General features: G+C 59.7%; 5 protein-coding genes across 5 annotated transcripts; 1 reads left to right on the plus strand and 4 right to left on the minus strand.

The window, feature by feature from the left end:
* Positions 1–2,656: 2,656 nt before the first annotated feature.
* Positions 2,657–4,014, minus strand: A1Q1_04866 (uncharacterized protein; the record flags this gene model as incomplete). The annotated part of the gene is made up of 2 exons (XM_014323104.1): positions 2,657–3,722; positions 3,770–4,014. 2 exons carry the CDS (start codon positions 4,012–4,014, stop codon positions 2,657–2,659), a joined length of 1,311 nt encoding a protein of 436 aa, XP_014178579.1.
* Positions 4,015–6,237: 2,223 nt separating this feature from the next.
* On the plus strand, positions 6,238–7,528 carry A1Q1_04867 (1-aminocyclopropane-1-carboxylate oxidase, putative; the record flags this gene model as incomplete). Its single annotated transcript, XM_014323105.1, has 2 exons — positions 6,238–6,603; positions 6,791–7,528. The coding sequence occupies 2 exons, from the start codon at positions 6,238–6,240 to the stop codon at positions 7,526–7,528; spliced, it is 1,104 nt and encodes a 367-aa protein (XP_014178580.1).
* A 176-nt stretch (positions 7,529–7,704) lies between these two features.
* Positions 7,705–8,078, minus strand: A1Q1_04868 (uncharacterized protein; the record flags this gene model as incomplete). The annotated part of the gene is made up of 2 exons (XM_014323106.1): positions 7,705–7,974; positions 8,034–8,078. The coding sequence occupies 2 exons, from the start codon at positions 8,076–8,078 to the stop codon at positions 7,705–7,707; spliced, it is 315 nt and encodes a 104-aa protein (XP_014178581.1).
* Positions 8,079–11,326: 3,248 nt separating this feature from the next.
* Positions 11,327–12,190, minus strand: A1Q1_04869 (uncharacterized protein; the record flags this gene model as incomplete). Its single annotated transcript, XM_014323107.1, has 1 exon — positions 11,327–12,190. One exon carries the CDS (start codon positions 12,188–12,190, stop codon positions 11,327–11,329), a length of 864 nt encoding a protein of 287 aa, XP_014178582.1.
* Positions 12,191–12,257: 67 nt separating this feature from the next.
* On the minus strand, positions 12,258–12,813 carry A1Q1_04870 (uncharacterized protein; the record flags this gene model as incomplete). The annotated part of the gene is made up of 2 exons (XM_014323108.1): positions 12,258–12,510; positions 12,575–12,813. 2 exons carry the CDS (start codon positions 12,811–12,813, stop codon positions 12,258–12,260), a joined length of 492 nt encoding a protein of 163 aa, XP_014178583.1.
* Positions 12,814–13,097: the final 284 nt, after the last annotated feature.

A 13,097-nucleotide genomic window follows, 5' to 3' on the forward strand; every position in this document is an offset into this window, starting at 1 on the left:
GTGAGGAGTGGTGTTGTGGTGGGACGGCATCAATGTGGGGATTGCTCCCCCAGACCCATCGCGCAAACACGAACCTCTGGGTCTGGCAGGCGACAGACCCTTTCCCTGCTTAGCGCCTGCGCTCCTGCGCGCTCTCGCACTAGTGAGCGCAGTGGTGCGCTCCCTGTCGAGGGCAGAGTGACGGCGCGACACCCTGTGCGGACGCAGAGATCCGGTAGAGCACGAACGTGATCGGCGAACAGCAGGGTCATGATGGCCTGCTCACGCTCTCGCTTCGGCCCAGAAGCCTTGCTCGCAGCTGATAGGACGTCGTTAGCATCAAACCTTGCTCGTTAGCACGGGCAGCATGGTATCACAGCACATGGTGCGCCCTGGTGTCCGACGCCGCCGCCGCCCATGTGGCCACCGCCCATGCCGGAGCCAGCCATGCCAGCACCGCCAGCACCCATGCCGGCGCCGCCCATGCCGCCCTGCTGCATGCGCTGCTGGCGCTTGAGCTGCTTGCGGCGCTTCATGTCGTCGTCGTCGTCCGAGTCCGAGGAAGAGGACGAGGAGTGCGCGCCAGGGCGGCGGACACGGCCGCCGCAGCCGGGACACTTGCACTTGCCCGTCTTGCACTCGCACTGGCCGCGGGCACAGGCGCAGCCCTGCTCGGGCTTGCACTTGCATCCACTGAGGTTAGCACCGAGCGACTGAGCGAAGCGAGGGAGCGAGGGTGAGAGAGAGCACGATCGAGCGAAGCGAGAGGGGGCGAGTTGGGTATGAGGGAGAGGAGGGAGGAAGGAGAGAGCAAGGTGGAGGCAAGTGACGTAGCGAGGGGTCAGTGGCGACAGTCTCGACTGGTCTGGACAGACTGGACCGAGACCCGCTCAACATGAAGAGCACACCAACAGCACGGTCTCGAGCAGCTGACAGACCCACGCGTGACTACCCCGAGCACGAGCTGTGTTGCAAGGTGCCAGACGCCACCGCAGATCTCGCCGCTAAGACCTAGCGGTCTCCATTCCTTGAGCCCAGCCCCCCTCGACGTCTCCCCGATCCCCCTCCCCACCCCCTCTCCCGACCGGCACTGCGAGTGGAAGAGAAAGAGTGACTCACGTGATAGCCTTCTTGATAGCGTCCATGATGATTTGTTCAGATGAGTTGACAGTCGAACGATGGGGCCGACTCTTGGAGTGAGAGGTGGGTGTTTATATATGACATTCCACCCTTCGTGCCAGCAAGGCAGCGTGTTGGGCGATGACGATGGAGGTGGGTGGTGGGTGGGAGGCAGGGGACAGGGGACAGGGGGAGGAGCGCGGCTCGCGGCTGGCGCGGCTGGCGCGGGTCCTCCAGACCTAGACTTGAGTGGGACGGGGGGAGTAGGGAGTTGGTGCGGTACGACGCCCCAGGACGTCGCGTTCAGACCTCGACGTCACCAGATTCATCAGTTCGTGTGGTATCGCTCCCGCCTGTCTTGCCCATTACCGCAGTGCTGGACTGTGCCTCTGTGCCTCCAATAATGCCTCAGCTCTTCAGCCTTGCTGCGCTTGGCGTCGTGTGGGGGCGTTGGGCGTGGGCGTAGGGCGTCGAGAGGTGAAAGTATAGCGTGTGTGCAGTCCTCATGCCGCAGTAGATGTGGCCACCTGACCACCAGTGTCTATGACGTAGCGACGTCTGGCCGATCTGGGCCATCGTTTCAAACTCTACTTGCCGCATTCATTCATACCAACCCATCCATCCCATGAGCCAGACAGGCGACTGCGCACCACAGTCTATACTCCCCCAGACCTTGACGGACCTTACGCGCCTCCACGGAGCCTGATTAATTCGGAACTTGTGCACCAAGAAACCAAACTTGACACGCGAGGTTGTGCCAATTCTTCTCTTTGGGCCCACTATCAACACCTCCACCGACACACACCTCTTGCAACAACGCGATGTCACTGACCTCACTGGCAGATCGGCCGTCGATTTCTTGGCAGTGCACGACGCGACAGCGACACGGCTCGACCCACCCCTATCGCTTGCCTGGCCGCGCTGGCCGCGATCGACCCTACGCTTGCAGCCAGTCAGCGCGCGCCCAGCCTCCCGCACACAGACATCAGGCGGATCGCAGATCGGATCATGCCCGGCACGTACCTATGACGTAGCGGTGCAACGTCCATCTCGCAGTCCGCATCGTCTGTCAACACTCGCAACACTCGCAAACAACCCGATCGCGTTAAAAATGTCCTTGCATAACTTCACTTCTACAAAACACCAAAAGAGCGACAACGATTATCAAGAAGAACGAACTATTACTATCTAAAGAGCTGGGGTCACCTCCGGGGGGTGATACAACGTGGCCTATACTTGGCCGGCTTGGCTTGGATTACTACTACAACTTTTTACTCGGTGGGTATTATATTGGCTTTATGGTGGGCACTTGAGTGCTAATGGGCACTCGACTTGATGTGCTTGACTTGATGTGCTGATGGGCACTTGACTTGATGTGCTGATGGGCGTTGACTTGTTATGCTGACGAGCATTTGTTGTGCTGATAAACACTCGACTTGATGATACGTCGACTGACGCTTGACTTGTTGATGAGACAATGCGGGGTATTGGGCTGTATGGGTGAACCGTCGCCGAAGCGACAGAGTGGTGTCCCCGATGTCCAGCGATCGTTGTCGCTTTAAGGATGGAAGAGCGCGCAGGCTCGGAGGCTGTCGGGGAGAGGCACCGCGTCGCTAGGGATCGACAGCATGGGGAAACCCGTGGGCGGGGTGTAGGTCGAGCGGACAGGCGGGGGAGAGAAGGTCGGGCGGAGAGGCGCCTTGTCCTTGCGGCTCAGCCAGGGGACGGGAAGGTCCGGAGGAAGGCGGAGAGACTGCTGAAGAGGTGGAGTCACCAGCTCGGAGGAGGACGAGCCCTCGGAGGAGCAGTAGGAGTGCTCGGAGTCGTCGGGACGGGAAGAGCCGAGCAGCGAAAGCTGTGGCATCACCGGCGACTGCGGGGGGGAACAGTCGGACTCGAACGAGCAGACGGAGGAGACAGACGCAGTGGGCGAAGCAGGAGGGGGCGTGACCTCACGAGGAGGCGCACGCGGGTTGCGGAGGGTGAGCAACAAGTGAACAGCATCGAGGTCTTTGATGGGAAGACTGGGCGATGGTTGAGGCTCAGGCGACGCGGCGCGCGACGAGGCGCAGGACGACGCGCACGACGACGCGCAGGACGACGCACTGGATGACGAGCTGGACGACGCACTGGATGACGAGCTGGACGACGTGCAGGACGAGACGTCGGCCATCGGGAGGGGCGCCACAAGCAATGACGCCTCATGCTCCATCGTCTTGGGATTGAAGAGGCTAGGAGGAGGGTTTCGCTTGTGGACTGTGCTGTACTCCCTCTTGAAGCACCCCTTGTGATCAGAGCAGCGGGGGTTAGGCGTGGCGAGCGGGGTGGTGCTGCCTTTGAAGCGGGGGGGGCTGTCACCCTCAGGGACCTCCTCAAGGCCTTCGCCTGAGCCGCCGTTCTCCGGCTTGTCGCGAGAGTTGCGCTTCTGAATGGCACTCTTCGTCGGAGGCGCTTGGAAGACCGGCGGGTCGCAGGCGCGGCGCTGTGACCCGCAGCACTTGCATGTACCGAGGCGCATCACCACCTGGCCGTTATCCCTGAACTCCAAGGGTTTTACGTTGGTGTATTCGCATTCCTTTTCGGCGTCGAAGCAATTTTTGCAGCTCACACCAAACAGGTCGCCGCTTCGCAAGTCAGCCCCAACCCTCAGACTAAGTCACACGTCACTTACCTCCAAAGTTCGGACTTCTTGACCTCATTCGTCGTATCGGAGACCAAGTAGGTGATGCGGGGCTTCAAGGTTTCGAAAATCGCGTACTGGAATGCGTCGATAACGAAGTTGCGAGCCTTGTTCTTTGGTTTGAGCTTCTCGACGGGGGACTCGGCACGAGGGGACTCGGCACGATCTGGAACCTCGAACGGGGACGGAGTCCTGGACCTGCCGCGCGTGATGGGAAGCTTCGGGGCCTTAGGCATCGTGGTCCGGGGGGAGGGTGAAGGAGTCGGGTGGAGGTTACTACGGGGTGGCGAAAGGAGGAGGCGGCGCAGGCGACGAAGACAAGGGGGGGGGGAGGTACAAAGGGCGACGGAAGAAGAGTGGAGCAGCGGAAGGTGGAACGGCTACAGGACACGACACGAGGAGAAAAACACCGGTCAACAGTTACTCGGAGTGGAGAAAGCTGTTGGCGGATGGAAAAGAAGAAAAAGAAAACGGACGATGTTGGGCACTGATATATGTGGTGAGGAGTGGTGTTGTGGTGGGACGGCATCAATGTGGGGATTGCTCCCCCAGACCCATCGCGCAAACACGAACCTCTGGGTCTGGCAGGCGACAGACCCTTTCCCTGCTTAGCGCCTGCGCTCCTGCGCGCTCTCGCACTAGTGAGCGCAGTGGTGCGCTCCCTGTCGAGGGCAGAGTGACGGCGCGACACCCTGTGCGGACGCAGAGATCCGGTAGAGCACGAACGTGATCGGCGAACAGCAGGGTCATGATGGCCTGCTCACGCTCTCGCTTCGGCCCAGAAGCCTTGCTCGCAGCTGATAGGACGTCGTTAGCATCAAACCTTGCTCGTTAGCACGGGCAGCATGGTATCAGAGGGCACCGTGATGCACGCGGTGGGTTCGTGAGGGCTCGGCGGCGGGGCGCGATCTAGTGGGAGCCTGAGTGTGAGCCATCGGCGCCACCTGACTCATGACGCTAGCCGTCTGCTGCGTCTTCGGCCCCGCATCCCTGTGCTTTTGTACCGCCTGCAGGTCCAACTGAGCCCGCCTCTGCGCCTCTGCTTCCTCCTTCTAGGTTGGTCGCGACCCCGAGCTGAGGTCATGGTGTGGATGCGGTCGCGAGTACTACTCATAGTGCAGGATCTCTCACATCCCTGTTGGGGCCGATTGGTGAAACACGGTACTCACAGTGCTAGCTCCGTTGAGCACATGCGCGCTTGTCCTTGTGCGACGCTGCGACGACTCCACCAGGCTTTCAGGAACAAACGGCTGAGCGGACAGAGTCATGTACAGGTGGTCTTGGCACAGCCACAGTTGGCGCTGAACGGTGCGGGCACGATGCTTCCTGTGCTCTTCCTGCCTCCTGCGTCTTCTTGCCTCTTGCCTGCGGACATGATGGCTGTTATTGTCGCCTGCCTCCTCAGGCGCGATGCTCCAGGCGCAGTTGAGGTTGCATCCTCGACGATCCCGCACGCGACCAGTGGTTGATGAATTCATTATCGGCTAACCGAGATAAGAATTCTCCGTTCTGCAGATTTCTGCACCCAATCAGTCCACCGGCAATACTCCCAAAAACATCTGCCGGCGCTGCCGGGGTGAGTGGCCGCAGCACACGGCGATGGCTGAAGGTGTTCCCCACAACGATTCTACTCCTTGCAGCTAGTCGTCGACGGGATGCATGACTCTGCGTTACAGCGACAATTACAGATGACCTCACTGAAGTGTTCCAGTTTCCAGCCGACAACGCGATGTTAATGAAGTCGGAGTGGAGCAGTCGCAGACAAGGAGGGAGCAGGGTGGCAGTGCTGTTCCTCGACATCCGCAAAGGGGCATGGTTCAGGGCTACAAGGCTGGGAAAGTATTCTCACGCAGTGCACATCAACCTGCAGAATACGCATAAAGTGTTAGTATGGGCGCACGGGCAGAGAGGGTTGCTCGGACGACGGTGCCGAAAGAGTCCGACGGACCACTCGGACGCACGGCCCGGAGGCGTTGACCATGGCCTTAGTGCCGGTGAATGAGCAGGGTCCCTACACGGGCACTACCCATTGCCGTCTGAGAGCCGGTCGGAGGAGGTCAATCACTACGTGCAGTCCAATCCGCATGCATGACGTTCAGCAGCATATGGATGACATCGAGAGCTCCGTTGATAGGACTGAGGATTACGAGAATGATGTCGGAAATGACCGAAGTCGGGCTTCTGCGAAAGCCGAAATCAGAGAGGCACAAGTCCGCATTCCTCCCAGGCAGGCCATCCATCTCCACTTCAGCACTTGCCCACCTGCCCAATCCTCGACATCTGCATACAAAGGTTCGCCGCTGCGTCGAACACTGTCCACATCGTCCCCCGCTGCATCGATCACAACGATCTCCCTAAGGATCTCTACCTCCCTTAACGGCTCACCCGGCTAACGCAGCCACCACATCCACAACTCCCACACTCCCACTCCGCAATTGACAACACTACCAGCGCTAGCCATGCCGCCATCCACCTCGCACCACACCCTGCCCCCCTTCCCTGACGACATCCCGACCGCGCCGCTGCTCACGATCCACCTCTCCAAGCTAGAAGCCGGCGATGAGGGCGAGTCGTCCCGCTTCTTCCAGGCGTGCAAGGACCTGGGCTTCTTCTACCTGGACATGTTTGGCTCTACCCTGGGCGAGCGGGTCGTGTCACTCGCCGAGGACGTGAATGCGCTGCAGAACCGCTGGTGGGCTCTCCCCAACGATGTCAAGGATCAGTATGGCCGCCCGCACCTGCACGAGTTCTTCGCGTACCGCTACGGCGAAGTTACCGGGCAGTATGACGCCAACGGGGAGCTGGTCCGTAACCAGAACTACAACGTGAGTTGCAAACGCCGCCGCCGCTGGTACGCATGGTCACCCGTGAATGTGTCACTCCCCGCGTCGTCACTGCTCGCGTCGTCACTATCCGAGGCTGCGCCGCGGGAAGCGAGCAGCGAGGTCGCATGGACCGGCTGTGAGGTGACAGTGACCGGCGGCAGAAGGTTGGACTGTGCTGACGGCCAAGATCCGTAAGGATTGTGTGCTTGGTCTGGACGAGCGGCTGGCTTGCCACCAGATGATCACGGATGCGCAGGAGACGCTGGAGGGCTACATGCGCTCTTGCCACCAGGTCATGGACATTCTGTTTGAGCACCTCGAGAAGAACCTCGGCCTAGCAAAGGGCACGCTGCTCGAGATGCACCGTCTGAACGAGCGCTCTGGCGACCACATCCGTTTCACCCGTGCGCCCGCCCAGCCGTTCAACGAGGTCATCGCGCAGCAGGGCGAGCACACCGACTTTGGGTCTCTGACGATCCTGTTCAACTGGCTTGGCGGTCTGCAGATCCGCCGCCCCGACGACGGCAAGTGGGTCTACGTCAAGCCTGTGACCGGGCATCCGATCGTGAACCTCGGCGATGCCATGGTCACGTTCACGGCGGGCATTCTGCGCTCCAATATCCACCGCGTCGTGCCCCCTCCCGCGCCGCAGGACGGGCTGGACCGCTCGTCGCTCGTCTTCTTCCGCCGGCCCGAGAACAGCGTCATCCTCCGCCGCCTCAAGGGCGGGCTCATTGATGCACAGCCCCCGACGGCGGATGGGCCAGAAATGACTGCCGAGGAGTGGTGGATGGCCCGCGGTACTGGCAAGATGCCTGGCATCTTTACCAAGAACGGCTTCGAACCCCATGTCGGCGGAGACCTGTACGCCGGCCAGACAGCCAAGTTCTCGCAGGCGAACACGCCTCCGGTCGCTGTCAAGTAACTCATCACCCACCATCCGGTCCCATAAGTCAATTAGTCCAATTCCATTCCCCGGCGAAATGGTAGTGTCACCCCGAAACCCTTGTGTAGTTCAGTAGTTTCAAAATGCAAAAGAGAGCTCGTTGTCTGTTATTGCGTCACTGCATGCTGCTGACTATGCTGTCTCGCCGGCTACTCTTAAACGCGCTTGGACTGGTCGCCCTGGGTGCAAGGGGGGAGGCCGCGGGCGTTGGTGATCTCGTCGACAATGTTCTTGTAGTGCGGGAAGCGGTCGAGGACAATGTTGAGCTTCTCGGAGATCTTGGCGTCGTTGTCACCCTCCTTCTTCCTGTTGTCGATGTAGTTCTCGAGGACCTTCTTGACGTAGCCCTGGTCGTTGACGGCGCGCTGCTGGTCGAGCGCCTCGATCACCTGGGTCTCGTTGGCGGGGTTCGGGACCTTGCCGGTCTGGCCGTGTCAGCGCCACACTCTCCATCCACTCGCCACGGCTGTCACTTGTCACTCACCTGGTCCTGCTGGAGCTCGTCGTGGTGTCCGTCGTGGTGGGTCATTGTGTGTGTTTGCTGAGGTGTCGTATGAGCATCCGCCCTCTTTTTACCTTTTATAAGACCTGTTCCCCTTGCGTTCCTCGGCGCATCCCCTAACTTGCGTGCAGTGCTGGCAGAGCAAATGCAGCAAAAACGGTCCTACGTCATACCACCCGCTGCCGTCATTCACACCACTCCATGACCCCTTTTTGCTTGCTCGGTTCCTGCCCTCTGCCCATCTGATTGCTCCCCTCGAGTGTCCCGACTCGGACTCTGCACTGGAAAAGCATGCATCCACCCGTGCCTCTAGAACAATCCAGCGCCGATGTCCGCACCTCTTGCCACCACCATTGGCCAACCTCCGATCCTCACCGAGGCACGCGCTAGCGAGTTATTCGCGTGCACCACGCGGCGATCATACAACCAGTCAGCGGCGCTCTGTATCTTGGTTAAACGTCCTGAGCACATCCCTTTGAACACCGCTGCGACGTCTTCTAACTCTGGAAAGGACGCAATCTGACTTTCCGCTGACGGACCGGGACTTGGCATGCGAGTGCACGGCGGATTGCGTGCAGGGACTGCGGAGGTATGGTCCAATTCGCCACCGGCCGCCTACTGACGCTCTCAACTTCTCACGCTCGGTTTCCCCTCCTGCCTCGTGCTTCATGATTCATGGTTCATCGCTAGTCGAGCGGAGATTATGGTCCGCAGAGACGGACGCATGGACGCAGAGGAGGCACATCGCCATGCTTGTCCACTTCCGACGGTCAACGAGCGTCATTAGCAAAGGACAAATGACCCATATGGACGTGAAATAACAAGGACTAGTACAGGGCCGTCGTCAAGGACTAATAACAATTGGAGGGAGAGGCTTGCGGACCGATCCCCCGTTTGCCGGGCCCCCTCAACGCCTCATTGCGCCAGCAGGGGCCCGTAATGAGGACGATTACCGCGGCGCAATAAGCGGTAAACTTCGGCGTCGTTCGGCGTCGTTCGGGATAGTCTGGGCGTCGCAGGGCATGTCGAGGCGTCGCGGGGCTTCCAGGGATCACAGGGCATCCATCCACTAGCGTGAGAGCGCTAGTCCGGCCCTCAGGTCAAGCTCAGACGCTCAACGCGTTCGCCTCAGCAGGTTCGAATCCGCGCAGGCGAAAATTTTCTCTGCAATTTCGCCTGACCTAACGTGAATGCGTGGGTTTCGTCCTCGGTCGCTCGTAAGTCGAGTGTCACGCGCGTTACGGGGCTACTCTGATGGCTGAAAATGCCCGAATGGAGCACGCCCGCTCGAGCTAGGTGACCGATTTGCCGAGGTGACGGCGACTGACGCCTGTCGGGCGGTTGACTCAACCTCTGTCCATCATGACTCGAAGGAAGGGGGAGAACTGGGCGCGATGGCGTTGGCGTGAGCCCAGAAGCCATCATAGGGGTGCTCCTCATCGCCTGCCTCCCGCCCCTGCGCCGCTACCTGCCCCTCGGGCCTTCTGCGCTCCAAGCCCGACCTGCCTGCCACCTAGCTCTTCGTCGTTGTCATGGTCATCATGGTCGCTATTGACGCCCCGCCGCCAGTGCTTGAATGTTCGATCCCCAGATCGATATTCCCTGCCACCACCGGTACTAGCGAGCTCAATGATGCCAGCGCTGGACTCGCTGTCCTTCCCGAAGCAGCAGATGATGAGCACAGCCTCTCCGCTGCGCGTTGTACTCACGTACCCACGCACTCACGTTACATCCGTGACATTCTGCTGCAGCAAGGGAGCAAGGGATCCGCGACACTGGAATCCTGCGCTGGTATCAAACTACGCTGCAAGGCACCCGACTCCACTCTGCATCACCGCTACCCAGATTGATGAAAGGAAAGGGCAGATGGCGTGGCTGCACTCGCTGCTTATTGTCTGGACCACTTGCTGCGCTTCCTGCCATTCACTCCGATTCATTGCGCGGCAGACAGATGATCCCCACGTCATGTCACAAGAGCTACGATGATCCGAGGCGAGGACGTGCAACGAGCTCGTTCTGATCCTTCGAGTCATCACGTCTCGCCCGGATCATCCCCGTCGAGGGACGCTAGCGACGCTAGGCCTCCCTAGCCTGCCCATGAATGGCGGCACGCTACCGCAGTAGGTCTCGTGAGCGGGATCACTGGATCACTGGGATCACACTGCTATGCTTATCTCGACAGTTTGGCCGACGGGGTTTTGCTGTGTGAGGTATGGTTCTTGGACCGCGCTGTCGGGGTCTCTGAGGGGTTCCGGACGATGGATGGATGCCCCCCGTTTTGTCTAGTTTCGAGTGGCCACTGGGCTCACTGGAGCATCAACATCCGAAGACGAAGTTGTCGTCTCGAAGACTGACTTCGCTCAACGTACGCACAACCTCGAGCCTGCGGACCGCATGCATAACGGTGGATGCATTGAACATATGCATGCAACCTGCTGAGCTCATGGATTGTAGCTGAGTGGATTGGGACGCCTGCAGCGTCCATGGATGGCGACTGCGCACAGGAAGGGGGCGTCAATAGTCCTGGGCTCCGGCAACTGCCACTCTTCCTAGCGAATCGATCCGCTTTTCGTTGTCGTCTTCACTCCATCGCCCTATCCATCCTGCCAAAGGTCGACGACACCATTGCGCTTACATCTGCTTCCGCCTCCGCTGGTCTCTGCACACTGCGTCTTCCTCTCCGTCCATTCTGATCCCCTCTGAGCATTATCGACAACGTACTTCCGTCGAAATGTCCACTGCCACAGCATTGTCTACAGCCGCTCACACGACCAGCTGTTAATCTACCGGCCCGCCCCAAGCCGGAAGTACCCCGGGACGGCCCGGACGCCATCGGCTCATCGACCCAACCTGGTTTCAAGCCAGAACACGCGAAACCGGGCCAAGCCGGGGCGACAGAATCAGATCTGGAAGGCCTAGTATGCACCCCGTCAGCTGATATGACGACAGATCTGGACTTTCGACAATGAATGAACTGAATGAAACTGAATCGCGTCCAGTTGAGGCATGAGAACGGATCTGGGTTGGTCCGGTCACTTGACGTGCTGTTCGCCGTTCGGGCCGTAGCGTGTACTCCTCGTTCACATGACACCTCTCATGCCTCTCACTCGATGTCTGTCACTAACACACTCGGTATCTCACGGTATCGGTATTAAGCGGATGTGGTACGCTCTCTCTCTCTGTGGGGAAAAGTGGCTGGAAAGTCGTAACAATACATGAAGTTGGTCTATGGCTAATAGTGTCCAGCAGTGTCCGTGGCGGGTTTGGCGAAATGTCTACGCCTCCTTCTTGTCGTCCTTCTTCTTGTCCTCCTCGCTCTGCTGGGGCTTCTTCGTTGTACCCTGCTTCGTCGGCTTCTCCTCACCCGCATCGCCGACCTTTTGGAAGTCGCCGACGCAGCCCATCATGACACCTGCGTATGGGCCAGAATGCACAATGGCATCGAGGTGTGGCACAAGGGACCCAATGAGTTCCTCGGCGCGCATGAACTGGCCCGTGCACTTACGATTCTCCTGCCCCTCGCAGGAGATGTACTCCTCCCCGCCCCAGGACGTGATGTAGATCTCGTGCCCGTAGTGCCTGTAGTCGAGCGCACGGGGCGGGAGGTGTGGCACGATATCGTTGAAATTGTTCATGTGCTGAATCCGCCCCTTGGAGAGCTTATCGACATAGTCGGCCCAGGCCTGGTTGCCCTGCCGGGGCGGGGCGAAGAAGCGTCCCGTCACCTTGTCCGGGAACTGGAGCAGGAGATACGTGGCCAGAATGGAGCCGATGGCGCCGCCGAGCGAATGACCGGTCACGACGATCTCCTTCGTGGCCGTCTTGTCGATCTCGGACTTGATCGCACTCATGATCGCGTCCTGGATCAGGATGAAGGCCTGGTAGTACCCCGAGTGTATCCGGACTCCGGACATGAGTGTGTTCGGGAAGTGTTCCTGCAGAGGAACAAGGGACAGGAACTGCAGGTTCGTGTTGATGCTGTCGAGCCGCTTCGTGTTGGTTCCAGCGAGGGAGACGATGATGTGCGAGTTGTTGCTTGCGACGTACCACAACGGCGTGATGCCGTCGGTGCCCCCCGTCGCGAGCACCTTTGCCTCGTCGACGCAGTGCGGGCACGTCCACGCCTTGAGCTCGTTCATGTCGCACCGGATCGCACTGGGGTCAGCTAACTGATATTTTGGTTTCTAAAGCGCCGAGGCCGCGTAGTCAGAGACTGGAGGACTGCTCTGCAGCTCTGCTCTGCAACGGCCCAGCCACGACAGGTCCACTCCAACGACCTAGGGCCGTGGCTTCAGGACGCGGTCGAGACATGACGACGCGGCGGCGGAATGGCGATCCCTCCTCAGGACCACCCCTGACCCCGGACCTGACTTCGGCCGCTGCCGCAACAAGTCCTTCCCGTGTCGTCATTCGTCCAGCAGTCTGAACCTTCACCACACCAAAATTCTCTGCTACGTCTCTATGACCATCCTGCAAAGACGTTTGCAAAGAGAAGAGAGGTCCAAGTAGAAGAAGACACTTACGAAGCGTAATGCGCCGTCTGGGTCCAGGAGTCGATCATGCTCTTGTTGAGCTCGTGTGAGGGTCCGTCCGTCACTGTCATCTGCGTGATTGTCGAGAGGAGGAAGCGCTCGTCGAGATTGCGCTCGGGGAGGATGTCGATTCCTCTCTCGGCTACGGCGACGGTGCGGCTTCGTCGCTCAGATCTTTCGGCCCTGGTGAGGCCGAGACTGGCCATGAGGGCCAGGGCGAGGAGTTTCATCGCGAGGCGGGTATCGAGGTGTCTGTCGAGTAGTGAGGGGGTGGCGCGGGGTCAGATGGCGTCGGAGGACCACTGGCGATGGCCAAGTTGAACGAGGCGGGAGTTGGAAGAGAGCGTCGGACTCAGAGGCGAGAAGTGAAAGGAGTGTGGTGGGCGGCTGAACAGTTCCAGCAACGACCCAAGTCAAGACAAAGCGAAAGCAAGGAGAACGAGACGATACAGACGAAAGACAAAGCGGGCGCACCATCCTGTAGCACGTATATATGCGGCCAAGCATCGCCGTT

The sequence above is a fragment of the Trichosporon asahii genome, assembly GCF_000293215.1.
Source record: "Trichosporon asahii var. asahii CBS 2479 unplaced genomic scaffold scaffold00070, whole genome shotgun sequence".
Classification (NCBI taxonomy): Eukaryota; Fungi; Basidiomycota; class Tremellomycetes; order Trichosporonales; family Trichosporonaceae; genus Trichosporon; species Trichosporon asahii.